Source organism: Argentina silus, assembly GCF_951799395.1.
Source record: "Argentina silus genome assembly, chromosome: 22".
NCBI lineage: Eukaryota > Metazoa > Chordata > Actinopteri > Argentiniformes > Argentinidae > Argentina > Argentina silus.
In genome coordinates this window covers 10,237,075-10,262,638 of record NC_139676.1, presented here as the reverse complement: position 1 = coordinate 10,262,638, position 25,564 = coordinate 10,237,075, and the positions used below count along the sequence as shown (strand labels likewise).

The 25,564-nt window shown below is 49.5% G+C and overlaps 2 protein-coding genes across 3 annotated transcripts in view; one reads left to right on the top strand and one right to left on the bottom strand.

Moving 5' to 3' along the window:
* Positions 1-3,223: 3,223 nt before the first annotated feature.
* cUnh19orf67 (chromosome Un C19orf67 homolog) lies at positions 3,224-5,577 on the top strand (the record flags this gene model as incomplete). Its single annotated transcript, XM_083694366.1, is given in 8 exon segments — positions 3,224-3,353; positions 3,500-3,701; positions 3,872-4,016; positions 4,196-4,296; positions 4,532-4,676; positions 4,678-4,687; positions 5,119-5,242; positions 5,442-5,577. Coding segments are annotated over 8 exon segments (993 nt in total).
* Positions 5,578-5,979: 402 nt separating this feature from the next.
* prr36a (proline rich 36a) overlaps positions 5,980-25,564 on the bottom strand; it is a 30,759-nt gene continuing 11,174 nt past the window's right edge. Inside the window, exons 2-7 of one of the 2 annotated variants that reach the window (XR_014554878.1) lie at positions 23,240-23,968; positions 22,901-22,988; positions 15,811-15,986; positions 12,876-15,647; positions 7,242-10,578; positions 5,980-7,205 (exon numbers count right to left, since the gene is read on the bottom strand). Coding sequence is in view for 1 of the 2 variants with exons in the window: in XM_083693951.1 (XP_083550077.1) it covers positions 9,521-10,578; positions 12,876-15,647; positions 15,811-15,986; positions 22,901-22,988; positions 23,240-23,879 (4,734 nt within the window). In the remaining variant the exon portion in view is untranslated. Of the gene's footprint in view, positions 10,579-12,875; positions 15,648-15,810; positions 15,987-22,900; positions 22,989-23,239; positions 23,969-25,564 lie in introns of both variants that reach the window. The other variant, XM_083693951.1, reaches the window with a different exon arrangement.

The following is a 25,564-nucleotide window of genomic DNA, read 5'->3' as shown; positions in this document are numbered from 1 at the left end:
GACCACTGCAGCAGGAGCCGGAGGGACAGACACACGGACAGACAGAGGGAGAGACAGCTGGGCAGGCTGAGGGAGAGATTGAGGGAGGGACAGATGGACAGACGGAGGGAGAGATGGAGGACAAGCCAGTGCCAGGGAAAGAGACAGCCTTCACTACAGAGTAGTGAGTGAAGCTCAGAGGAGTTCCATTCAGAGAGAGAGAGAGAGAGAGAGAGAGAATAATGACATGATTAAAACTTCAAACTGTTTAAACCCAGTTCACTGGAGTAATGTAATTGTTAGATGGTATATGCAGAGTATATGATTTTAGGGATAAGAATATTTTAGGACCACATGGATGTGAAAGATCTTCAGACCTCAGAATAGTCTGATGGGTTCTCTCACAGTGTGTGTGTGTGTGTGTGTGTGTGTGTGTGTGTGTGTGTGTGTGTGTGTGTGTGTGTGTGTTTCCCGAGCAGCTACTTCCTGTGCTACAGAGGGGAGCGTACAGAGAGGAACATCGTTGAGGGTGACAGTGAGGAGCTGGTTGCTACCGGCAACGTGGTCAGAATGTGGTACATCGGTCAGTGGGTCCAAACGCTCCCTGACCCCGAGACAGAAGACGTCCATGACTGGTACGCTGCCATTCATTTAGACACACACACACCTGCTAGGTCGCTAGGTATGGTATTATCTCACACACTCTGCTACTACCTGACCAACATACCTCGAGACATTACACACCACTTCTTTAACATGGGAAGACAAGCTGGGATAAGAGCAGCCATGAGGACAATGTTTAAATAGCTCATTGTGTGTGTGTGTGTGTGTGTGTGTGTTTGTGTGTGTGTGTGTGTTTCAGGATCTTGTGTGAAGTTCCAGAGGCTCAAGTTGTTCCGTCTGTGTGGGGATGAGCCGTCTGCCTGCACTGCCACCGACCGCCTGTTTGAGGCGCTGTTGTGTCTGCAGAGCCCTGTTGCGGGTTCCAGTCCAAAGGCATCATGATGGCAGGTCCTTTACTGAGGTGTTATACTGTGTTATATTAGGCTAATGTGTGATGTTCAGCATGTGACACATATGTAGTTCTCGTTTGTAAAGAGGGATGAGTTTCCAGAAAGCTTCATTCAGTAGCACTAACATTATGTTTTGGTATCTAGTTTAGGCAAAGAAATATTGTTAAAACTCACCCGGTGGTATGTTCAAATGTCTATGCTCTTGTTCCTTTAAGGAAGATCAATATTCTAAAATAATCTGTCGTCATCTGTTCATCATTCTCAAAGTTTTATGTTGAGATGTTACTGTATATTGGTGGACATTTTTTTTGTAAAATTGAAAATAAACATTTTTTAGCTTTGAATTATTGTGTATGCGAAGGAAATATTATTTTGAATTTTTTTTTATTATTATATATTATTATTAAGATTTTCAGAAAACAAAATGAATTGCAATGATCACACACAAATACATAGTCCTGTCCTTCACAAAGTCTTCTCAGTCCAAAGAGTTCTCAGTCTTTTCACAGATAGCTGAGTTGTCGGGTGGCTGGGCGTCAGGGCTCTCACCGGAGCCTTGCTGGGGGGTGACGAACAGGGAGGGTTCCAGACCTCCGGACGCCCCCATATCACCCCCCATCTCACCCAGCTGCCCACACAGCCTCCACCCAGGGGGACCAGGTCCACCGCCTGGCCCAGGAAGGAGTCACCTTGGGCAGATTGCGGAGGCTGGGTCAGCACCCTGATGAGGGAGGGGTCCTTGGCCTCCTCGGGCAGCTCCTCCAGGGTGAAGATGCTGGGGCTCTTGGGGCAGCTCTCCCCCGTGGACTGGGCGTTGGAGTTGGACGCTGTGGTCATGTCGAAGGCGTAGGACGCGGCAGAGTTGGCTCACTGCGGGATGTCGCCCCTGGCCTCCTCGCCTTCCTCCAGGGCGGACAGGCAGCGCTGGGCAGCCGGCTTGCTGTCGAGTTTGTCAGCAGGCAGGGTCTCAGCCTCAGCCTCCCCCTCCTCCTCCTCCGTTCTGTCCCCTCTCTCCAGCTGGATCCCCAGATCTTGGTCCTCTGGGTCGGGCTGGAGGGATAGCACTGGGGCTGGGCAGGAGGAAAAAGGTTCAGTGTTAACAGCCAGTAAGAACATCATACAGGGGCGACAACGGCCAATTGGCTCTGAAGGAGGCATCATGAAGACGGGGACACGAGTGAGCATAAACACGGCACTCAGACATCGAGCCAGTGTGAACCGCAAGCGGATTGCAAATAAGACAGTAATGACATGCTGATTCATGACGATAAAAATCTAGAGAACATTATTCCCTTTTTATAAAAAAGAAACACAAGACAAAAGACAAAGAAGAAGCCTAGTCCTGGAAGGCTACTAACCCCATTGTGGTTCTCATTGTGTGTGTGTGTGTGTGTGTGTGTGTGTTTTCTGCCTGCATTAGTGTGGGTCTGCCTACATGACCACGGCCTTGTTGCTGAGAAAACCTGAGATATGTGCATAACTGTCTTCTTACGTCATGCTACAGTCTATGGGAAGTTGCTATCCGTGTATATATATACACATTCCCCTGAGTGTCTAACTCTGACTCCAACTCTTTGTGTGTGTGTGTGTGTGTGTGTGTGTGTGTGTGTGCGTAGTGTGCATATTAAGTGGAAAATGATAGCGCAGGCTCCATAGGCTCCATGCTTCAGCCAACATCTACGACTGCTGTCAGGATACCATACATGGAGATTAGGCCTATATGCTTTAGCCAACAAGTGCTTTATGCTTTAGCCAACATGCTGTCATATCATATGTATTTTAACCAACGTCTAGGACTATTGTTCTCATATCATATGCGCTTTAACCAACATCTAGGACTATTGCTGTCGTACCATACATGTAGCCAATATCCTTCAGGCAACTTTATAGGACGACCATTGTAAGCTACATTCAAGAGTCTGAGACTATGTTTCATTCCAGATACTAAATGAGTCGGCTATTTCATAACTTATGTTCAGTCACTGCCACAGCGCTGACTAAAATAGAACTCCATAGGTAACGGCGCAGGCCAAGACAGGCTGGTGATTGGTTCAAACTATCGAGATGTTTACACCAACCGGACGCCTGCACTTTTGGCTAGCAAATCATTTATAAATAGCCTAAAGCTAACTAAGGACTATACATTCTGTACACTGCAGGTTCAATTATTCAATTATTGTAGGCGTGTTTTGTCAGCTGCATAGCTGGCTTGCTAGCTTTGAGAAACGAAGATGGATATCGAGGTCTCGTCCGAGATGGAGTTGACCGCAAACTCACCATTAGTGAAGGCCTCCGAGGAAAGCATGGCGCAGGAGAGGATGACAACGTCTGAATTATTACCAGACATTGTGATTAAAACAGGTGAATCACTGTCTAAAATCATTGCTGCTTAATTAACCTTCAAATGTAGATAACACCTGTTGCATATTCCGTAGCAAGGAAAGTGGCTTGAGAGAGCAAGCTAACTGCCTCCATGCATCTGCATTCGAAATGCCCGCAATTTTCAGATTCAGAGCAAGTGGACAGTGCTTTGGCGCCATCGACTGTTGACTGCATGGAGGAGTCAGAGTGTGACTGCACGGAGGAGACAGAGTGTGACTCCTGGCAGGACGATGTGAAGATGATGGATGATGAACTGCGATCCATCGAACGGCCGTTCAAGTACCTCCTGAATAAGGCTAAGGACTTTCAGAACCTCCTGGTGTGCAGGTAGAGGGGTCAATGAATGAATGACCTTGGTGGACACATTTTCATAGTGAAGTTAGAAAATGATACTCCACTGTTTTAATGTTGTTTTTAAAATGTATTTATCAGAAAGGCTTTAACTATTTATAATACAATAAGAATGATGTGTGTGTGTGTGTGTGTTCCCTGTGCAGACGTGACTATCTGCAGAATGAGTGCTTTGCCCGCGTGGTGCCGACGTTCCTGCACGTTTGTCAGCCCTTCTTCAGCTACCTGGAGTCGACCGCCCGCAGCTCCCTGCCTCAGTACACCCCACAGCCCATGTACATACGCTCTCGAGTAAGAAACTACACACCAGTGGATGCTGGTGGAAGCAGAATATGGAAGGCAGGCTCATTGTAACACATGGAATGGAATAAGGATTGGTATCGAACACAGTATGTGCAGCGAAACAGGGACTGAGAAAGCGGTCTGTATTGAGTGATTGTGTGTCTGGTGAATGTTTCTCATCCATGCAGCTGCTAGACTTCTCTCAACAGCTGTGTGCTTGCCTGGAGAAGCTTGTACTGACCTACGCCAACAACAACTTCTTCTCTCTGGATGAGTCTAAGCCCGAAAGGTATACACACACACCCACCTACCTAATTTGGATGCCATACGTGCATTCTAATGTGAGCAGGGCTCCCCTGAAAAAGACACCTTGGTCTCAGTGGGACACTGTATCAATGTAAAGTTGAATAATAACAATAATAATTACCTTGTGAGTCCTCATTTAATTTCTCCTTATTCACATTCATCGCTTTATCATTCATCAACCATTTATTGATCCCTCTCTCCATCTCTGTCCATTCCAGCATCTCCCACTTCTACATAGGCCAGTGTCAGATAGACAGTATGATGATGTTCATATTCCGCTACTGCCAGCCGGTCCCATACCTGGCGGGGGTGAACACCGGCCTGTACAAACGCATGCGCTGGAACGTGGAGAGGCCCCAAGAGAGACCACCGCAGCAGGAGCTGGAGGGACAGACACACGGACAGACAGAGGGAGAGACAGCTGGGCAGGCTGAGGGAGAGATTGAGGGAGGGACAGATGGACAGACGGAGGGAGAGATGGAGGACAAGCCAGTGCCAGGGAAAGAGACAGCCTTCACTACAGAGTAGTGAGTGAAGCTCAGAGGAGTTCCATTCAGAGAGAGAGAACAATGACATGAAACTCCAAACTGTTTAAACCCAGTTCACTGGAGTAATGTAATTATTTGATGGTGTATGCAGAGTATATGATTTTAGGGATAAGAATATTTTAGGACCACATGGATGTGAAAGATCTTCAGATCTCAGAATAGTCTGATGGCTTCTCACTGCTTGTGTGTGTGTGTGTGTGTGTGTTTCCCGAGCAGCTACTTCCTGTGCTACGAGGATGTCCCCGAGAAGTGTACAGAGGGGAACATCGTTGAGGGTGACAGTGAGGAGCTGGTTGCTACCGGCAACGTGGTCAGAATGTGGTACATCGGTCAGTGGGTCCAAACGCTCCCTGACCCCGAGACAGAAGACGTCTATGACTGGTACGCTGCCATTCATTTAGACACACACACACCTGCTAGGTCGCTAGGTATGGTATTATCTCACACACTCTGCTACTACCTGACCAACATACCTCGAGACATTACACACCACTTCTTTAACATGGGAAGACAAGCTGGGATAAGAGCAGCCATGAGGACAATGTTTAAATAGCTCAGTGTGTGTGTGTGTGTGTTTCAGGATCGTGTGTGAGGTTCCAGAGGCTCAGTTCCACAAGTTGTTGTGTCTGGGTGGGGAGGAGCCGTCTGCCTGCACTGCCACCGACCGCCTGTATGAGGCGCTGTTGTGTCCGCAGAGACCTGTTGTGGCATCATGATGGCAGGTCCTTTACTGAGGTGTTATACTGTTACATTTGGCTAATGTTTTATGTTCAGCATGTGACACTTATGTAGTTCTAGTTTGTAAAGAGGGATGAGTTTCCAGAAAGCTTAATTCAGTAGCACTAACATTATGTTTCAGTATCTAGTTTAGGCAAAGATGATATTAGTGCTATTAAGTTGTCAGGAAACTCACCCGGTGGTATGTTCAAATGTCTATGCTCTTGTTCCTTTAAGGAAGATAAATATTCTAAAATAATCTGTCATCTGTTCATCATTCTCAAAGTTTTATGTTGAGATGTTACTGTATGTTGTTGGAAACATTTTTGTAAACTTGAAAATAAACAGTTTTTAGCTTTGAATTATTGTGTATGCAAGGAAGAAAGGAAACATTCTTTTGGAAAAAAAAAACATTTTATTTTCAGAAAACAAAATGAATTGAAATGATCACACAAATACATAGTCCTGTCCTTCACAAAGTCAGAGAACCTCAGGGGGAGAAATATCACATAGTTGGACAAGCTGCCGTGATGTTGGGCTCCACATCATGCGAAAATGCCCACTTTTCTTCATTTTAACAAAAATATCCACAGTAATTACACTTTAAATAAATTTACAAAACTATACAAAGTGGGGAATATTTCATACGTTTCAATGCTACTGATTCCAAGAAATGCACCTCTGGGGTGTGTTGTAGTTAAATGTATAAATCTGTAACAGTAGAATGTGTATGCTTGAGTATTTGATACGTTGTTAGTTAGACAAGTACCTCAATGTTCTCCTGGCTTTAATAGGTTTCCGTTAATTCTTAAAAGTTAAAAAACATATACAAGATCATTGGGACACCATAGCCGTTTGATATATAGGTATTGTGACTTACTGATGTGTAGGGTCTTGTGTGTTGCTATAACAAATGTATTACGCATGTCCATGGAAGCAATGGCACTGAACTTTAGTTCATTACGTTTAAATCCCCCTGACAACAGCTGAAGACCCATAAGAAGTGCAGGCCAAAACAAAAGCAAGTTGTATCTACAATTCTCCAGTGCCCCCAAAAATCAAAGTCCCATCTCTCTAGAATTTAAATAAATCATTACATCTCTACCATCATTATTATCCTTCATTCTCTAAAACAATATTTGTCTTAAATCTATAAATAATTTCAACTTCATAATCTACCATACTTCTCTACATATCGCTACAGTACAAAATAACTCCAGTGGTTTCCCTTCATTGCAAGTCAACTGGCTCTGCGGAGTCTCCCTTTTCAATAATATACACAAAATCACTATACGAAACACTACAAAGACAACAAACATTTAAAAACACACAAGTGAAAGTCCAGCTTTGACAAATGCATTGTGCGTGCCGCTTTGGGACCTGGGAGTTAAAAATGGCCGACTCCTCAAATCGGAATGTACCGGACTATATTAGCAAACGTCATCCACCACTTCGCTTGGCTACATCGCGTAAAGGCTTCAATAAGACACTGTGGACAGCCTAGCTACAATTTGTTAAAGGGCATTTGATCTGCTGCACCCATGGTGGAAAGAGTACCGTTTGAGTCCAATAGACAACTATAGCATCTGGTTCCCTTGGTATCACAGTAGTGGTGGATCTGTGCAGCCTATTGAGTATATCCACATGGGATATGATGCAGGACTGGTTGAGTGTCTTCTTTCCAAACCCTGTCAGGTCAAGCAGGTGCGATGTTGCTCCAGTAGGTACCATGCTTCACCACACAGGATGATGGCCTGTGTTGCTGGTCAGCAAGCCATGAATGGCCTCCTCAAAAGGGGAGGCTGGTGGAGGCAGGAGTTGGAGGACAGGCTCGTTGTAATGCATGGAATGGAATGAGGAATGGTATCCCAACACAGGAATGGTATCAGACACGTGTGTTTTAGGGATGTGGGTGGTGGGGTTGGTATCAAACATGTGTTTGATACCACTCCTCATGCCATTCCATGCACCACTCCACATTCCATCCATAACCATTTCTCAGATTTCTACCTCCACCAGCCTCCCCTGCTCCTCAACCACAACTTGAAGTCTGAGTTCAGACTGAATTGATTGAATTTTTGAAAACCAATGCCAGTGTGCCTCAATGCAAGTTAATATCTATAGTTCAGTGGAAAGTTGGATTAATATACCTTCGTGTAGAGGCCTGAATGGGCATTGAGAAACCCATTGAAAGTTGCAGTAGGCTCTATATTCCTCTGTTAGAGCCTCAACGGATTCACACACCTACGATTATACCACCAACACAACGCTCTGAAGCACTTCAAATTACACTCCTGGGACTGCAGTACCATCCACATACATACACACTAACAGACAAAGTTAGAGAGAGACACAGACAGACACACACACACAGACACACCCCATTTCAAAACCCACAAGGACATCTTCCCCCAGTTCTGTAACACCATGCATCAAATTTGACCCCCCCCAACCCAACCCCACCCCACCACCCAAACCCATGACTGGGCTGGACCCATCAGCCTCACAGCAAAAACGGTTCAAACCCAGAGTTAGTACAGTAGATCTATTCAATAACAGTCTTTTGTTAGACACTCTTGACCCTCTCAAATCATTACCTCATATCTACAGTATTCATCAAACCTACCCCCCTATTGGCCCCTGCTCCCACTGTGACATCATCCGTAACCACAGAAACAAGACCCAAAACACAAGCACACATCCTAGAATGTGAGTGCAGTCAGAGCACCCATGATATAAAGTCAAACCTTTTTTAAAATGAAGGCTTCTCAAAAACTATGATTCCTCCTAACTGCCAAAACAAAGTACAGTAGTGACTCTTGCATCATGTGTAACCTTCATTGGAGCCTTGATCAAAGAACATATACCTGAAACCAAAAAAACCCTTCATTTCATAAGCATCCCATGAATCACTCACAGTGAGTCAACAAAATAACCTTTTCTGATACCCAAGGCCAGCCGTAACTGTTCCAACCAGTGTTTGACCCACAGCGAGCAGAACACCTCCTTCCGGTGTCATAGATTCATATCTACAGTAGAGGCTTGGCCACCTGGCCAATGTACACAGCAGGCATTGAGTGACAGGTTAAGAATCTAAACAGGATATTGGCCAAGTGCAGTTCGTAAAGGAAAGGAGTATCGGTTATACAAGTCATGTTCTATACTGATGGGAAACAATACCACTCCTAGAAATAGTAGAAATAGAATTTTCTAGACCGAAAGTTACAAGTAGAATAAACAAATCAGAATGCCTAGAATGGACATTATTCTAATACTACAGCAGTGAGACATTACCACTTTAAAAGGTAGGCCTGTCCATCTACGCTATGGGAAGACTTCAAACCCGTCTGGTAATACAGTGAGAGACGCCATTGGTAAGATGGCATAAATATGATTTGGACTTCAGCAGTAGGGGCCATAGCTATGCTGCCAACACAGACAATGAACCAGTGTAAACCTCTATGGGGGGGAAAAAAACATTGCTGCTTTTTCTTTTTTTTTCCTAGTTGGAAAATACCCTTCAGTGAATGAACTTAATCAAGGTTAGTGGCCATTTGGCACCGTGTGTGTGTGTGTGTGTGTGTCCTCTGACAAAATGGCACATTGATTTGGCATGCGATACACAGACAGACAGGGTGTAGTGTTCCAGTGTGCTAGCCGTCAGTAGTACATGATTGATACGCCTGTGGAAAGCCAGTGTCTTTTGCCACCCATTCAAAGGTATCAACATCATGAGAGGATTCGGTGGTATCAGTCCAGTGTATCAGTGGTGTAGCGTTTGTTTGCAGAGGTGTTGGATAGCAAGGATGAGGTAAGACAGGTGTTGCGTTACAGTGGAAAGGTCAATGTAGTGTTGTGTTGCAGCAGTCTTGTGTACTGCGGTGCCGTGTGTGTGTGTGATGAGACTTCAGCACCACCATTAGTTAGGTGTGTGCATATCCCTCAGTGGTGCGTCTCCAGCTCCACCACCGTCCACTCCCCCTGCGGCGAGCTCCCAGGTGCCTCGGGGGAGAAGCTACTCACAGAGGTGACCGTGGCGGAGGGGGGGGTGAGGGGGGCCAGCAGGTTGGGCCACAGGCTGCTCTCCAGGGGGCTCAGGGTGCCCCCTCCACCCCCAGGGAGACGCAGCAGAGAGGAGCAGCCGTCTCCGTTCAACAGCAGGGTCTGGTTGATCAACTGCTGGACGATATCCACTGTCTTCCCCCAGTCCAAGTCCAGGGGAGGGGGCCGCTCCGGGGAGTCATCGTCCCCCCGAGGGTGGATCTCCAGTGGGACTGGTCGCAGGGACTTGTCCCCCTGCTCGGGGGAATCTGGAAGGGGGCTCTGGGTGGAGGTGGAATCTCCATCCTCCCTGTCCTCCTCTGAAGCACCTTCATCACAGTGCCGGCAATCAACCTCTTTCTGAAGCAGAGGTTGTTCGCGTTCTTTCATCTTCTCTTCAACCTCTACTTCCTCCATCTCCTCTTCCTCATCATCATCATCATCATTCTCCAGGGCCTCGTAGATGGTGCAGAGGCCAGAGGATGGAGAGAGCAGCACTGTAGACTGTTCTTTAGGCGTCTGCTGCTGTTGTTTTTGTTGTGTCTGCTGCTGCTCCAGCTCTTGCTGCCACTGCAGGATCTGCTGCCTCTGCTTCAGCTCCTCCTGTTGCTGCTGCAGCTGAAGCTGGAGGAGGTCCCTCCTCTGCTTCTCCAGCTCCTCCCTCTTCTTTGTCTCCTCCTCCTCTTGTTGTTTCTTCCTCTCCTCCTCCTCTTTCTTCTTCTTCTTCTTCTCCTCCTCCTCCTCTTCCTCCGGCCTGCTCTGCTGTTCCCTGCGCTGCTGGATCTCCAGCAGTTGTTGTTGGTGCTGTTCCAGCCTGCGGAGCTGGGGGCTGGCCTGTAGGCGGGGGCTCCTAGGGGGCAGGTCTGCGCAGGTCAGCCTGGGCAGGATCGGGGTCAGGGTCAAGAGGTCACAGTGGGGGGGTTTAGGGGCGGGGTGGTCACGGCGGTGTGCGTTCAGCCCTGTGTGAGAGGAAGTGGAGACCACCCGGGCGGTGTGTGTTATAAAGACAGACAGGGACAGGCAGAGAGAGAGAGAGAGAGAGAGAGAGAGAGAGAGAGAGAGAGAGAGAGAGACCAGTGCAGAGCAGTGGAGGTGAGAGCAGAACCGGGGGGGGGGGACCCCTGTGGGAACCTTCCTTTAAGAGGGCTGTTAGTGAAACTAATGGCAGCACCCTGAAGGTCAACCAAAACGCTCAAGAACGACCTACACATTTGTTTCTGTTATGCAGATTTGTTAAAGACTGCTCAAACATAACTTAAAAATCACAGCCTAATGCATCATCATAGACTACAAAATACTGTAATACTAGCATACGTTTCTGCCATAGTGGCTATGAAGTTGCTGAATGAGCGTCATGTAGGTGTAATGGTTTATGACAGCTAAAGGTGATACTAGTTAAGTACATGTCAATATGTGTGACATTAAACCAGGAACATCACATCGTGGGGAAGGTGTGCAACATTGACGGCCTGAAAAACAAAGCATGTAGAAAGGGTTGGGGGTGGGGGTGGGGGGGGTGTAGTGAAGCAAAGGGTGCACAGGAGGAAATGGTGACAGTGGGAGAGGTGGGCGGGGCATGGGCTGGCGTGTTAAAGCAGAGAGCATTTCATTAACCCTTGTAAATCCAGAGCAAAATAAGAGCTTTTTTTTTTGCAATAGACCGGCCAACTTCCTGTATATGCAGTAACTACCGACTATCGGTGTCGTGAAAAACAAAGTAAAAGCTTGAGAGATAACCAACCAACCAGTCAGTCAGTCAGTCCCCAATGGGTGGTGGGGGGGCTGGTTAGTCAGTGAGAAACATGCAAGATAATAGCATTCACCATGCATATAGTACATACAGAACACAGCACCACATGTGACCAGCCCTGAACTGAGCAAACCAAACCGTAGCCAATGAGGGCAAGCCAATTTGCCAATTTGTGACATCATGCAAACAGGTGTCAAAGCCCAGTGATATTAGACAGTGGGGTTAAAATGGTGGTGGGTGAGACATGCTTCTTTTTTACAGAGGTAAATCTCAAACAACACAGGTTTACAGGCAGAACGGAAATGAAAAACAGCAACAACAAAAAATAAACACTGGAGGACATTAGAGAAAAAGAAATGAAGAAGAAAAATACATTTGTTGGATGGGATGGATATCCTCCATTCTGTTTGGATGACGGTAGACTTCCTGTTGATTCTCAGTTCGTTTTGGTGATGGAGAGGGGGGGGGGGGAGGGGGCGAATGTGACCCCACAACACCTGACACAGGGTCACACAATATGACGGGAGGGGGGAGCAGAGGCTTGAATTGACATCCACTTAGTCCCTGGGTCCTATTCTGAAGGCTAGGGGGAGGATGGGTGCAGAACACTGTCCCTTACATAGCCTCGGTGTGTGTGTAAGTACATGTGTTTACTTGTGTGTGTTTGGAAGTGCATACATGTGAGTGATGGTACTGTAAGGCACAGAAATCCAATCCACCATAGATCCCCACATGAATAAAACTGTCCGGGAAGAGAGGAGTCATGTTAAATATCTAATCTTTATTTAAAGCGTAAAATGGAAAATACTCCAAAAGGAGGACAAAACGAAAGACGGGGGGGGGGGAATCTAACCTTAAAGTGCAGGAGGAAAGGAGGAGTGTGTGGGGTAAGGGGAAGGAAAGATGTCTTTCTTAATCATAAAGGGGGGGAAAACAAACAAAAAAACAAATACAAATCAAATTCATTAGCATTTTGTTCGGTAAAAAGTGTCTGATAAATACACAAAAGTTAAACAGTTCATTCCATTTCTTAAGTTTCTTTTAAGAGCCATTTCATCGTTAACAGACCAGTCAATCCATGCCAGTTCAGGGTGATCAGATATGCAGTGTTAATTCAAAAAGAAAAACACACAGTAAATAGTAGTAGCTGTTGCACATACAGGAGTTTTAAGCCATATACTCATAATGGTAAGCGAATATCATACGAGGGAAGTGGCACTGCTGTATTTCAAAAGTCTTCTTTCTTTTTCTCTCTTTTATACCTTCCCTTTTTTATTTCGCTCTCCACATCTCTTTTTTTTTTTTTTTTTTTCATTTTCATTTTTTTTTTTTTCAACCTTTGATTTTTGATCACATCCAGCCCAGTTTGGAGAGATTAAAGACAGACAACGAGGATGACAATAACATCGAAGGTGGTTTGGGGGGAGGGAGGGAGGTGGTAAAGGTACATTACTAGGTGTGTATGGGGGGAGGGGGGGGGGGGTACGTGGGGGCACTATACATTACCTGTGAGAGAGTTCTCAGTCTTTTCACAGATAGCTGAGTAGTAGGGTGGCTGGGCGTCAGGGCTCTCACCGGAGCCTTGCTGGGGGGTGACAAACAGGGAGGGGTCCAGACCTCCGGACCCCCCCATATCACCCCCCATCTCACCCAGCTGCCCACACAGCATGTAATGCTGCTCCTCCGGGTTGGAGCCTCCACCCAGGGGGACCAGGTCCACCACTTGGCCCAGGATGGAGTCACCCTGGGCAGACTGCGGAGGCTGGGTCAGCTCCTTGATGAGGGAGGGGTCCTTGGCCTCCTCGGGCAGCTCCTCCAGGGAGAAGATGCCGGGGCTCTTGGGGCAGCTCTCCCCCGTGGACTGGGCGTTGGAGTTGGACGCCGTGGTCATGTCAAAGGCGTAGGACGCGGCAGAGTTGGCCGACTGCGGGGTGTCGCCCCCAGCCTCCTCGCTCGCGGCCTCCTCGCCTTCATCCAGGGCGGACAGGCAGCGCTGGGCAGCTGGCTTGCTGTCGAAGGCGGCGTTGTCGATGCCGATGCCTCCCCCCTCCAGGGGCTTCTCCAGCTGGGCCTCACCCTCTGTGTCGCTGGCCTCATCCTCCGTGGTGGAGGCGGATGAGGGGTTGGAGGTGGGAGCTGTGGGGGGGCCTCCCGGGAGCTCGTCAGCAGGCAGGGTCTCAGCCTCGGCCTCCTCCTCCTCCTCTCTGTCCCCTTTCTCCAGGTGGATCCCCAGGTCTTGGTCCTCTGGGTCGGGCTGGAGGGAGAGCACTGGGGCTGGGGCAGGAGGGCTGTGGAGCCTCTCCTCGGAGCGGGACTCCACCCCGGAGCTGCTGTTGTAGTCACGGAGCTCCTCTGGGGTGCTGGTGTCACTGCCGCTGTGGGCAGCCAGCTCCATGCCACTCAGAGTGGAGGACTGGGACATGCCCCGGCCTGGGGGAGGGAGGGGTGCCAGGGATTGCATGGGGGCTGGGGTGGGGGTGGGGTGATCCTCCACTGGGGCTGTGGATGGAGATGGAGAGGCTGGGGTGGGCTGTGGCTCATGCAGTCCAGGGAGGAGGATTTCCTGGGCCTGGGGGGGCACGTACGGGGCAGTGCCCAGCTCTAGCCAGGCCTGGGCGGGAGACTGGGTGGGGGTCTCGGAGTCTGCCTGCCAGGGGTCTGTGGAGGGGCTGGTGGGGACCAGCAGAGAGGCTGAGGGGAGGGCCTGGGGTGATAGGCAGGGCTGGGCCCAGGGATCAGAGCAGGGGTGGTTGGGCTGGTCCCACTGGGCGCCCAGGGCGGAGGGGAGCAGGGGGGCGGGCTGCGGCGGCGGCGGCTGGGCACGGTTCAGGTTGTCTAACCTCTCGTCCTCGGCGAAGTCATCCTCGTCAGCGTTCCCGTAGCTCTCCAGCCCGCTCTCCGTCACCCCCTCGCTCGCCATCTCCACATCTTCATCCTCCTCCTCCTCTTCGTCGTGCCTCACCCTCCGCGGGTCCTCGGCCCGCTCCGAGCCCACCTCCATGTCATACACCCTGTCTTCGTCGTCATCCTCCTCGTCCTCCTCGTCCTCATCGAAGTCGTTCGCCGGGATGTCGGGGACTTTCTCGAAGTCGGGCGACCCGGCCGAGGCGCCCTCCATGTCGATGGCGCCCTTCAAGCTGGCGTCTCCGAGGTCATCCAGGCTCTCAGTGCCCTCCAGGACGCCGGGGGCGCTCAGCTCCGACGCCCCCTGCTGGCTGCAGCTCACGTCCTCAGAGTCCAGCTCCGACAGCAGGGCGCCGCCGGCACGCCACCCCGAGCCCCCCACGCCCGCCGAGCCGGGGCGAGACTCCTCCGTGGGTTGGGTGCCGCTCATGTCCGACATGGACACCTGCTGACTGCCCTTACTGTCGTCCTCTTCATCCTCCTCATCAGCATCATCTTCATCATTTAAACCAGCCTCAGGGGCGGCCCCTGCTGCTATAGGGCCGTCTAGGGGCATGTCAGGCAGTGACTGTATAGAGGACTGAGCCTGTTCCTCTGATGGAGGCGTCACCTCTGTAGAGGAGGCCTCGGCTGGGCTGCTCTCTTCTAGGGCAGGCCTCTGATCCTCAGCTGGGCTGGAGGTAGCAGCCATGTCTCCTGGGTCCTGTGATGGTGGTGGGGCAGCTGACCTGACAGGGCTTGGTAGGGGAGAGGGGACTGTTGGGGTGACCTCTACTGTGGGCTCCAGGGCCGTCACTGCCAGGGTCTCCTCCAGGGCCACCGTCTCCGATGACGCCACTGAGACTGGGGCAGGGACTTCTGAAGCCACTCCTCCTTCCTGCGACGCCACCACTGGTTCTGTTACAGCTGCTGTGGCAACTGTTGCTGTGGCCACAGCTGCTGCAGCAGCTGCTGTTGCCGTGGCCACTGCAGTTGTTTGGGACTTGAGAGCTCCAGATTTCTTGGCCTGCTGCTCTCCAGCAACAGAGAAGGGGGGGACGGACTGGGTGGGTTTGGGGTCACGTTTCGACACCGCCCTGGGGGTACTGGTCCCCACAGGCTTGTTGCTGGGGGAGGCAGGTGGGGTTTTACCCAGGGGGGCTCGGGAGGCCGGGGGTCTGGAGGTGGGGGGGGCTTTTCGTATGGGCTGAGGTTTGGGGGGGTCCTGCAGTTTAGGCCGGGTGGGCTTGGTGTCCGCTGCCTTGAGAGGGGGGCGCTTGGAGGCGGATTCGGGTCTGGAAGCTGCCGCCGGTTTGGGGGGGTCAGGTTTAGTCGTCTTGGTAGCAGTCGACGTTGTGGGCTTTTTGGCTGCAATAGTGGTTGGTCTGCTGACATCTGAAATCGAAAAAAAGTAAAAAAATATGAATTCACCTCACTTCAACACAGCTACATGGTTACTCCTTCATATAACTATAATACTGTTAACTTGACACATACTTACATCTTAGTTGTGAGCAGATAAAACAAGATGTCAAAACATGACTTGCATATATCTCACCTTTCTTAGCAGGGCCAGTCGTTTTGGGAGGCTGTGCTGCAGCGGTCTTGCCAGCAGAGGGGGCTGTGGTGCCTCTGGAGGCTATGGGTCTGGACAGGGGGACAGCGGCAGGGGGCTTGGATATTGCTCCTGCTGTCGAAAAGACAGGACGAGAGGCAGGCGGACCTGTTGGAGGCCTGGAAAAAAAGAAGAATACAATGTTGGAAAAAAAAACAAACTCAGATCTGAACAGACAACGTTAAAATCAAATCAAACTATAAACAGCCTCCAGACTGCTGTTATGTTGTTATGCTCAACAACACCCTCAATGCCCATTGACACTGTGTCGAAGTTCATCTGGTGCCTCATTCTAAACATGAGGGTTTTATACCACGACCAATGAAAACAATACCTGGAAATTGAACCAATAGCCCTTCACTGGCTCACCACACACAGTGTGGGTGTGGTGTGTAGCAGCTTTCTAGAGGCACCAGGAAGCCATTAACAAGAACCATCCATCGTCCAACCCCCAATGCATCGCTTTAATCAGTTACTCATCCCAGGCTGGTGGAGAGGAGGGAGGAACGGAGGGATGATTGAGTAGGAGGAGGGGAAAAAGATGTAGGAGAGAAAGAGAGGGAGAGGGAGAGTGGGGGGAGGGCGGTAGCAGGTGGGAGGAGGGGGGAAGAGATAACGAGGGAGGGAGTTCTCCAGGGAGAAAGTGGGGAGGACCATAATCGATCGGCTATTAAGCTCCCCGGTCTAACTACTCCATCTTAGGGGGTTAGAGTAGACCTGAGTCACTAATCCGTCCACGCGCCCGTGTGGTCAGAGGGGACTATGGGACCAGACCTTTCACAAGCTCCCATTTTCACCTTCACTTATCCTCTCGACTGTGTCACCTCCAGGAACCAAGACTAGGAGCCAGGGAGTGGTCTTATGGGGGGGGGGGGGGGGGGACTGTATGGTAGAGGTAGACATCGGAGAACGGGCTCATTGTAATGCATGGAACAGCATGTCCTCATGGTTTTAAACATGTGTTTTCCATTCCATGCATTACAATGAATGGAATGAGGAATGGCGTCAAACATATGTTTCATACCATTCGTCATTCTGTTCCATGCATCACAATGATGCCCGTCCTCTGATGTCTACCTCCACCGACTACCGCTGGATTAAACTGACCCTAAGCAACTTCAGGTCCGTTTTCCTTTTGACGTTCTACTGGTGAAGGTTAGGACACGAGTTGATGGTCGGCCATTATGGGGAGACAGTCTCCTGCAGTTAACAGGTACAGGCGCCAGAGGGGAACCAGCCCAGGAAATGGACTTGACCACAGCACTCATTCAGTCTCGACTTGAACCGGTAAAGAAGCACCCACCCCCCCCCCCATATGTAGCCTGTGAGGACTGAATGCCAAGTGTGTGTGCATGCACGCGTGCACGTGTGTGTCAGTAACCTACATGCAGCATAATCACATTTGTGAGCACACTTGTATGGTTAAGCTAAGCCTACACTGGACAGCGGAACAGTAAGCTAAAGACCTGCTACAGAGGCTAAGATACATTTGTGCTACGCTAGCCTGATTTACAAAGAACAGACACTCATGTTATCAGTGCTAGCCTGTGCTACGTTGCGCTATAGTAAACTACATAACAGAGTCGTTGCTTAAATGGGCAAATGGTGTGACAGGCCCTTGGCTACGCCACACTAACAACTACCACTTCCTGAACTGAAACAGGTGCACTGGATGTACAATGGGAGTAGAGTACAATGGATGCTTTGCATATTATTTCTATTGTTAGAGAACAGATGCATGCACAAGGCATCTGAAACAAAAGGATGTGACCGCCTCTATGACATTGTACGATTCTACGTCAATTACCCCCAATAGCCATCGTCACACTGCTCTTTTGATTGGTCCTCTGCGCTGTAGAGACAGACAGACAACACATACATGGATTCACAACGAGGACAAACATGGTCTCTAACTGGGTCCACGGCGGTCTCGCATGCCTGGACACAGATGCCTCCTCCCACAATCATTGGTCCCAACAATGGTGATTTGTTCTCAGGTTAAACAAAGGCCGGAGAGACAGACTTGAAACGTTTTGAAGTTTGCCATTATTATAATAATAATAATAGGGTATTTAAAAGTCTGAGCTATGGCGGAACATTGATTGTACGGCGAAGTGCAGGAAAACAACTGAAAACTATTTAAAACAGATTAAATGGGCATATACATAGAAGGAACAGATAGAAGAACAGATAGAAGGAACATAAAGTGGGGGATATTAAATGGAGAAGACAGGAAAAAGAGGTGGAGGGGTGGAGGATGAAAGAAAGGAGGTCTGCCAGGATGATTAAATGAGCAGGAGCAACAGATGGAGAGAGTAACAAACATGAGATGGATAGAAAGAGAACAGATAAGAAGATCACATTAAAACAGATTGCCTTCATATCTGGATGGCTGCAGCTTAAATTGGGGAACGTGAAATGACAGGACCACTTAAAGAGAGTGAAAGTGTGTGTGTGTGTGTAAAATGGGGTGCCGTAGGAGGCACAGGGGAAAATGAGTGAGAGAATGATTGCTTGGAAGGAAGGCGAGAGGGGTGGGTGGGGGAAGGAGGACAGGGTGAGGTGAGGTCACTCCTCGGTGCGTACAGCATTAACCTCATATAACCCCTCCATCTTGTCTTCATGGGGCGGCTCATAACTGTGTGATCCTGAGGGACCCCAGAGGGAGGAGGAGAGGGGGGGCGGATGGAGGTCACAGACTAGGCTCTACAGGGGCCATATACAGGAGAGGGTTACCAGCTTTTGTAATGTTATATTGGTACCGGTATATTATGATTACACCTACTGTACCGGCCAGGCTTGTCAGAAGAAGCAATGAGCTACATAGTCTATTTATGAGAGATTCACTGCCTGAGAAAGGTCTTCCTCTGGTCAAAGGCTATTTGAAGGGAAAGAGGTTTCATTTCAAAGCTACAACCAGATTCTTTCATACAGCTATTTGTACATACTCGGATATATCTGTAAAGTTATACAGATATATATCTTGTATAAAAATGTACAAAACTTCCATCTTTCAGCATCCACACGCACACCCAGATGAGCTGACATCTGTTGGGGTAAAAAGGAAAGTGTAGCCTTGACAGTTTCATTCAAGTCACACTCTCCCATTACTCATGCTCCTTCTCCTCCTGCTCCTCCTGCTCCCTCTCCTCCCTTCATTTCTCAGACACTACCGGGGAGCCAGCCAGACTCCCTTGGCATCGCCTGTTGCAGATTAAATATTCAGTTTTAATCAAGAGAGCGAGAGACAGCGAGAGAGAGAGGCCCAGAGGTACACTATATCCCTGTTGGAAGAGCACCATCGTCCTCATCTTCCCCCTCCTCTGTGTTCCTCCTCTCCTCTTCACCCTCGGCGCCAGAGCCCCTACAAGACAACTAATGGAACCAGAGCTCTCTGACAATACACTGTTTGGTTTGTCTCCGGGCCAAAAACAGCTCCTCCGTACGGCGTATAGAGTCTGGGGCATTCCTGGGCCGTGCGGCGGTAGCCTGGCACCGGATCTGGAAGGGCCTGTTGTTTAGCCTACTTCTGCCACTGCTGTTGTTGTGCCGTACGAAACAAAGAGCAGGAGAGGGAGGCTGGCGGAGGCAGAAATTGGAGGACGAAGCTCATTGTAATGCATGGAACTGAATGAGCATCAAACACTGAGTCATAAATAGAGGCCAGGACTACGGCTGTCACAGTGATGGATGTGCTAGTGTGTTTGTGTTGGACAGTGATACCGTAACCCTGTCAAAACTAGAGAGGCTGAAACTGCATGGTTTCATCCCCAAAGGGGGAAAGAGAGAGAGGGAGAAAGAGGGAGAGGGAGAGAGAGGGAGAGGCAGAACAATGTGTGAGGGGGAGGGCATTGTACCCGTGTTACTCCTCAGTCTACTTTTAGATTTTTTTCGAAAAACCCTTTTCATTAAAATACTTGTAAGCTACTGATGACAGTCGGCCAAAATTGGGATCGAATTTAGACAAGAACGTGAATGACTATTTTGACCGAATTCCATCAGATGGGCTTGTCATACACAGGCAGAACTCCCACCATACACAACACACCAGTGATGGCCCCAATCTCCAGAGGGAGTCTTAAAGCCCACCAACATGACAGATGAGCTGGGAGGGAGGGAGGGAGGGAGGGAGGGAGGGATGGAGGGAGGGAGGGATGGATGGAGAGCAAGAGCTTGAGGGTGCAGGCTGTCTGCCTGGTACTGTACAAGCACAGAAGGCAGGCGGAGTGGGAGGAGGAGGAGGAGGAGAGAGGGAGGAAAGGAGGGAGGGCAGACAAAGACAAGACTACTCAGGACAGTACAAGGACACTCGTTTCTCAAATAGAGGAGAAAAAGGAAGGAGAGGATACATGTCAGAACATCAGAATTCCCCTCCCGTCGCCATGACCCCCCCCTCCCCGTCCCCGGGACCGCACAGCTGAAGTCATCCAGCTGTCAGACCTGGATGCTGACTAGTTGAGTGGCGGTCCATTACTTATGATGACAGATGCATTAGGCCGTCCTAAAGTCTTGCTCACCAGCCGTGTGTGTGTGTGTGTGTGTGTGTGTGTGAGACTCACAGGCCTGACATGGCCAGGCTAAGGGATGAAGACGCCCGGTTACATCTCAGAATGTGCCAATAACAGCACACCTGCTTCCCATTGGTTCATCTCCCCCTCCATCGACCTAGATCATGCCTCCCCCCCTCACCTCGCCCTGGGCTCCTGTAAGCAATTTCAGTTCTCATGTTCAGAGCCTCACTTGCCCCTCGCATCCCCCTGCTCTGTTCCATGTACTGGTTTTTTCCCCCATATCCAATGCAATTTCATTCCTCCCCTTAGGGCAATCAAAATGAATAGTTTATGAGCAAAAGAAAGCCCATATAAAACTGTAAATCACCACCCAATAACCACGCTACCATGGCAACGGCACATTACCTTTCGCTTTCATCTCATCTGGGCCTAATGGGGGGGGGGGGGGGGGGGCAGATACAGAAAACAGTTGCTGTGGTATGTAGCTGGTATTATGGTGTGTTACTGTACGTTAGCCCTGTGCTGCTCTGGCCTGCTCATAGAGGCATGACTGATGGGATGGAACCGGGCAGGAGGCAGGGCTGTCTGGGAGGAGAGAGCCTACTGCACCAGGGGAGGCAAAGACAGAGGCCAGCAGGAACACACTCGCACGTCGTAAAGCCAACAGAGACCTGCTGTCGTCAAACACAGGCCTCCCGATTACGTGCACACACACACACACACACGCTCAACCCCAATACATTCCTGACCACACACAGAGAGGAAAAAGCCTGATGTCATGTTCCAAAAACAACTGTCATTCTCTCAATGTAACATGCTCTTGTAACGGAATACCTGAAACCCGCAACTGCATCATTCAACGGATAAGGACACACACACACACACACCCATGCACACACACACAATTAACTAATGAGGTATGTGCTGAGTCTGACTATGGCAGGATAGTAAGAAAGGGCTTCACCCCCCTTGAGTGGTGCCCCAGAGCTGAACACCAACTGTGACCAAGTAAACTGACAAAATGGCCACTCAATTCCAGCTCAACACCTTGACCTGTCAAACCAACAAACCCTTCTAGCGCTTAGTCTGAGTCTAACAAAGACAAGAGGGTTTGTAAGGATGTGTGTGTGTGTCTATATGCATGTGTTTGTAAGGGTGCGTGTGTCTATATGCATGTGTATGTAAGGATGCATGTGTCTATATGCATGTGTATGTAAGGATGCATGTGTCTATATGCATGTGTATGTAAGGATGCATGTGTCTATATGCATGGGTATGTAAGGATGCATGTGTCTATATGCATGGGTATGTAAGGATGCATTTGTGTCTACTGTGTGTAAGGGTGTGTGTGTAAGGATGTGTGTGTGTGTGTGTTAGTGAGTGAGTGACCATGTGTGTGTGTGTGTGTGTGTGTGTGCGCGAGCGTGCACGTGCATGAGAACTCAGAGAGAACAGATTAACCTGTGCCGAGCAAGTTCAACATTTCCTCATCTAATAAAGGGGAGGCATTAGAGAGGAAGCAGAGGAGAAGCCAAATCACATTAAGGCTCCGAGAGCTGAACAGAACGTCCTGTGGAGGGAGGCCGGGCCAAAAGTGGGTGCATTTCAAATGGTTTCCTCTACTTAACTGCTCTGGAAAAACACAGGATAGGTGAAAGCAGTATTGATGGAGGACGCCCACTGGACATTATATTACAGACCTCCATTCCTCTGTTCTGCTGTCGCCTGACCTGGGTTTTCACATTGGTGCAGGTGAAGGAAAGGAGACAAGGAGAGGAAGCCATTTTCTACTATTTAGGACACATCCATACAGTCCCCACTGCTGTACCAAAATACACACCCCGGCGAGAGGCCAATGCCTCGGTCAATAACCCCCTGCCCCAGGGGTCTGGGCTGAGGCCAGAGAGCACCCCTCGATGACAAAGACTACTTTATACAGCAACACTGTGACACCATCAGCGAGGGACAAGGCCTCTAGTCTCAGGTTATTTCTGTTAGCCTGACTCAGACCCTCCGAGAGAAACCTGACCCAATAACAGTCCTGACCTACAATGGCCGCTTTTCACCCAATCAGAGCCAGAGCCACAATGGCCGCTTTTCATCACCACTGCTTTGGGGCATCCAAGGAAAACAAGTCATCCACTGATGCAACTTGTAGAGTGATGCCTCTTACGTTCTCTGGATCTGGGCTGTTTATCTGGTATTACGCGAGTGGGGGACAAGGAGGAACCCTTTGATTCTGAACAAGAATCCGGTAGGGGGATTTCCCCATTGAAAGGTTTTTGTTTTCTTTCAAATATTCTGGGGGTGCTTGATGTACCTACAGAGCCCAGTGCATCAGGAGGGCAGGGTTTGCGCTTTCAGATCCATTACGCACTGTATGCTAGATCAGGTGCAACTGAAGCATTTAAAAAAAAAAAACTGTTGTTTCAAGCCAGGTTTCAACACCACTCAGCCAGTAAAATCCCCTTTGCATGCCCTGAAATGCCTTACACTCACTTTCACATGATAGGCCGCCTTACCTGGTTGTCTTGGAAACAGTCGTCCTATCGGTTTTGGCTGCAGTGGAGGTGCTAGGCTTTGTGGGAGCTGACGCTGCAGGTCTCGGAGCTAGAGAGAGAGAGAGAGAGAGAGAGAGAGAGAGAGAGAGAAAGAGAGAAAGAGAGAAAACAGACGAGGAGAGGGTATGGGTGGAAAAGGGAAAGACACAGGTGAGAGTGTAAGAGCAGAAAACAGACAAGCCTATATCTAAATCAAGGCATGATAATCCACATTTACATCAAAGCATCTTGAATAGAAGCAGGTTTAGGGTTAAATCATCAGGTTTTCGTATAGTTTAGCCATTATTGACTTCTCCTCACCTGTCGTTTTGGGTCTGGCTCCGGCTCCATTACTGGGCCCGACAAGGGGTCTCTTGTTTAGGATACCGGCTCCTGCCGTGGTCTTTGTACCGTTGGTTACCGTGGTAGCGGAGGCTGGCTTGGTGGCTCCAGCAGGCTTCCTGTCAGCTACCTTAATTTGGGTCCTGACAGTGGAAGCAGCGGTTGCGCCGACCGGCTTTTTCGGTGGCGCAGCTGACGCTCCGGCAACAGGTGCTGTTGTCTTCTTTTTATCTAGCAGTGTTCTCTTCCCTGGGTCATTGGTTGAAGGTTTAGCTCCGTTGACCAATCGGCTCGGAGCGGTGGCGGGCCTTGAGCTGGGTCCTGTGGTCTTCGTACCGGCGGCGCCAGTGCCTGGTCGTGGTTTAACCATCGCCACGCCTTTTGCCTTGGCTTTGGGCTCTGCTGCCTTGCCATTGGCCTCTATGGCAGCAGGGGGCGCTGTGGGGTTTTCTGGCTGCTGTGTGTTCACGGCTGTCTCCTCGGGATGCGACGGCAGAGGGGCTTGCTGCTGGGGTACTTCCTCCTCCTCCTCTGTAGACAATCCCTGGGTTGAGCCGGGCTCGGCTCCTACGGCTTCTGTGGGTTCCATGGTAGCCATGGCAACCCCATCCGGTTTCATCCCCCTCGGCCTGACAACGTCTCACTCACCGGATCCAGCGGCTCACACTCTGCACCCGGAGTGGGGATGTCCTCTTATACAACTTAAATCTGTTAGGAAAAAAATAAAAAAGAGCAATAACTTTGTTAGAGCTGGAAAAAAAAATACTGTTTGTTTATCATGAAAATACGATGTAACATTACAACAGCCCCAAATGATCGTAGACACAGTAACATTGCAAAAACATGTCAACCAATCAAAACGTCAACCAAAAGGAAATGCCATCGGAGGCACAGGGGCGGGTCTCCGAGGGATTTGGAGTGATTGGAAAAACAGGAAGAGAGCAGCTGGGGAAGCCAACTTTATGATGCGTCTTTAAAAAGCAACCGTTTAAACCGTTTCTGTTATGAAACACGGCATATGAAACACGTACGACGTATTCCTAATAAAGTCACCAAGTTACACTCCGATATGCCAAGAGATCTCAAGGTGAGCAAGAAACCACAACAATATTTTCGCCATATTTTATAAATTTCCCCTGATTGGAGCATACAGGCCTAGAGGAAGTCATGAGTCATGATCCAGGAGAATCAAAACCAGCGCTGCCAGTAAATGCATGACGGGAACAAACCAGCGAAACCTAAATGGGTTCCAGCCTCTGCTGAGTGCAACTGAGAAATCTGTGGTCTGGAGTGTTGAGAGACGGAGACCATGCAATGCCCTGACATGACTGAGACAACAGACACACACACAGACACACACAGACACACACAGACACACACACAGACAAACCAAGGCCACATGTCCCATTTGTTAGTGATTCTGTTGTTCAGTGGGAGCCAAACCCAGATGAGGCAGGGACAGCCGGTGATTACCAAGGAAGAGAGTCACACTCCGGTTGGCCATTATCACTGCAGTGGAAACAAAGTAAAGTAGAGAGCACGGAGGAGGTTTGTGGCCAAGCATTAGAGAACACTTGACCTGATTCATTAGAGAGGGGGAGAAGAATGCCTATTTCTGCCGGGGCCTCATTAACCCTGCTGAAGTCCTCCTCACCCCCTGGCAAGCTTCCCTTCCTCCCCAAACCAACATGGCGTCAGAGCTACACTGTGGCTGCTGCTTGCTGCTTCTCCTCTTCTCTACTCTACTGCACTCCACCCGATACACCCCACACCCCCTCCCTTTTTTCCCTATTTACTACCCCCCCCAGCTCCCCACTCCAACTGCCCCTCTACCCCAGCACTCAGTGGTTTCTTTTCTCCTCAGCATTCCCTCCCCAACACACCCTCTTTCTCTTTTCTTATAGCCACTTGTTCCCCTCTTGTCCTTTTCCCGCTCCCCCTCCCCCCCACTACTCTACTCTTGCCCCCCCCCCTATAAGATTTGTTCCTAGTCAACAGATGGTCTGGGCAGTAGAGCCTTTGTGTGGACCTAACAAACAGGGCTGGCCACAGAGAGGGAGAGAGGGAGGAAGGGAAATGGTATGGGAGGGAGAGAGAGCAAGCCAAAGCAGAGAAGATGAGCAAGAGAGGAAAGGAGAGAGTGCACGATGAGAGGAGAGGAGGGAAGGAGGAGAAGGAAAGAGAGTGAGGGATGGGGAGACATGACGTTAACAGGCTCAGACAAACTCAGAGGCCAGCCGGCTGAGATCATTTGAATAATGTAGAATGTCAGACTGTGACGTCCGTCAGCCCAAATTCTCTTGG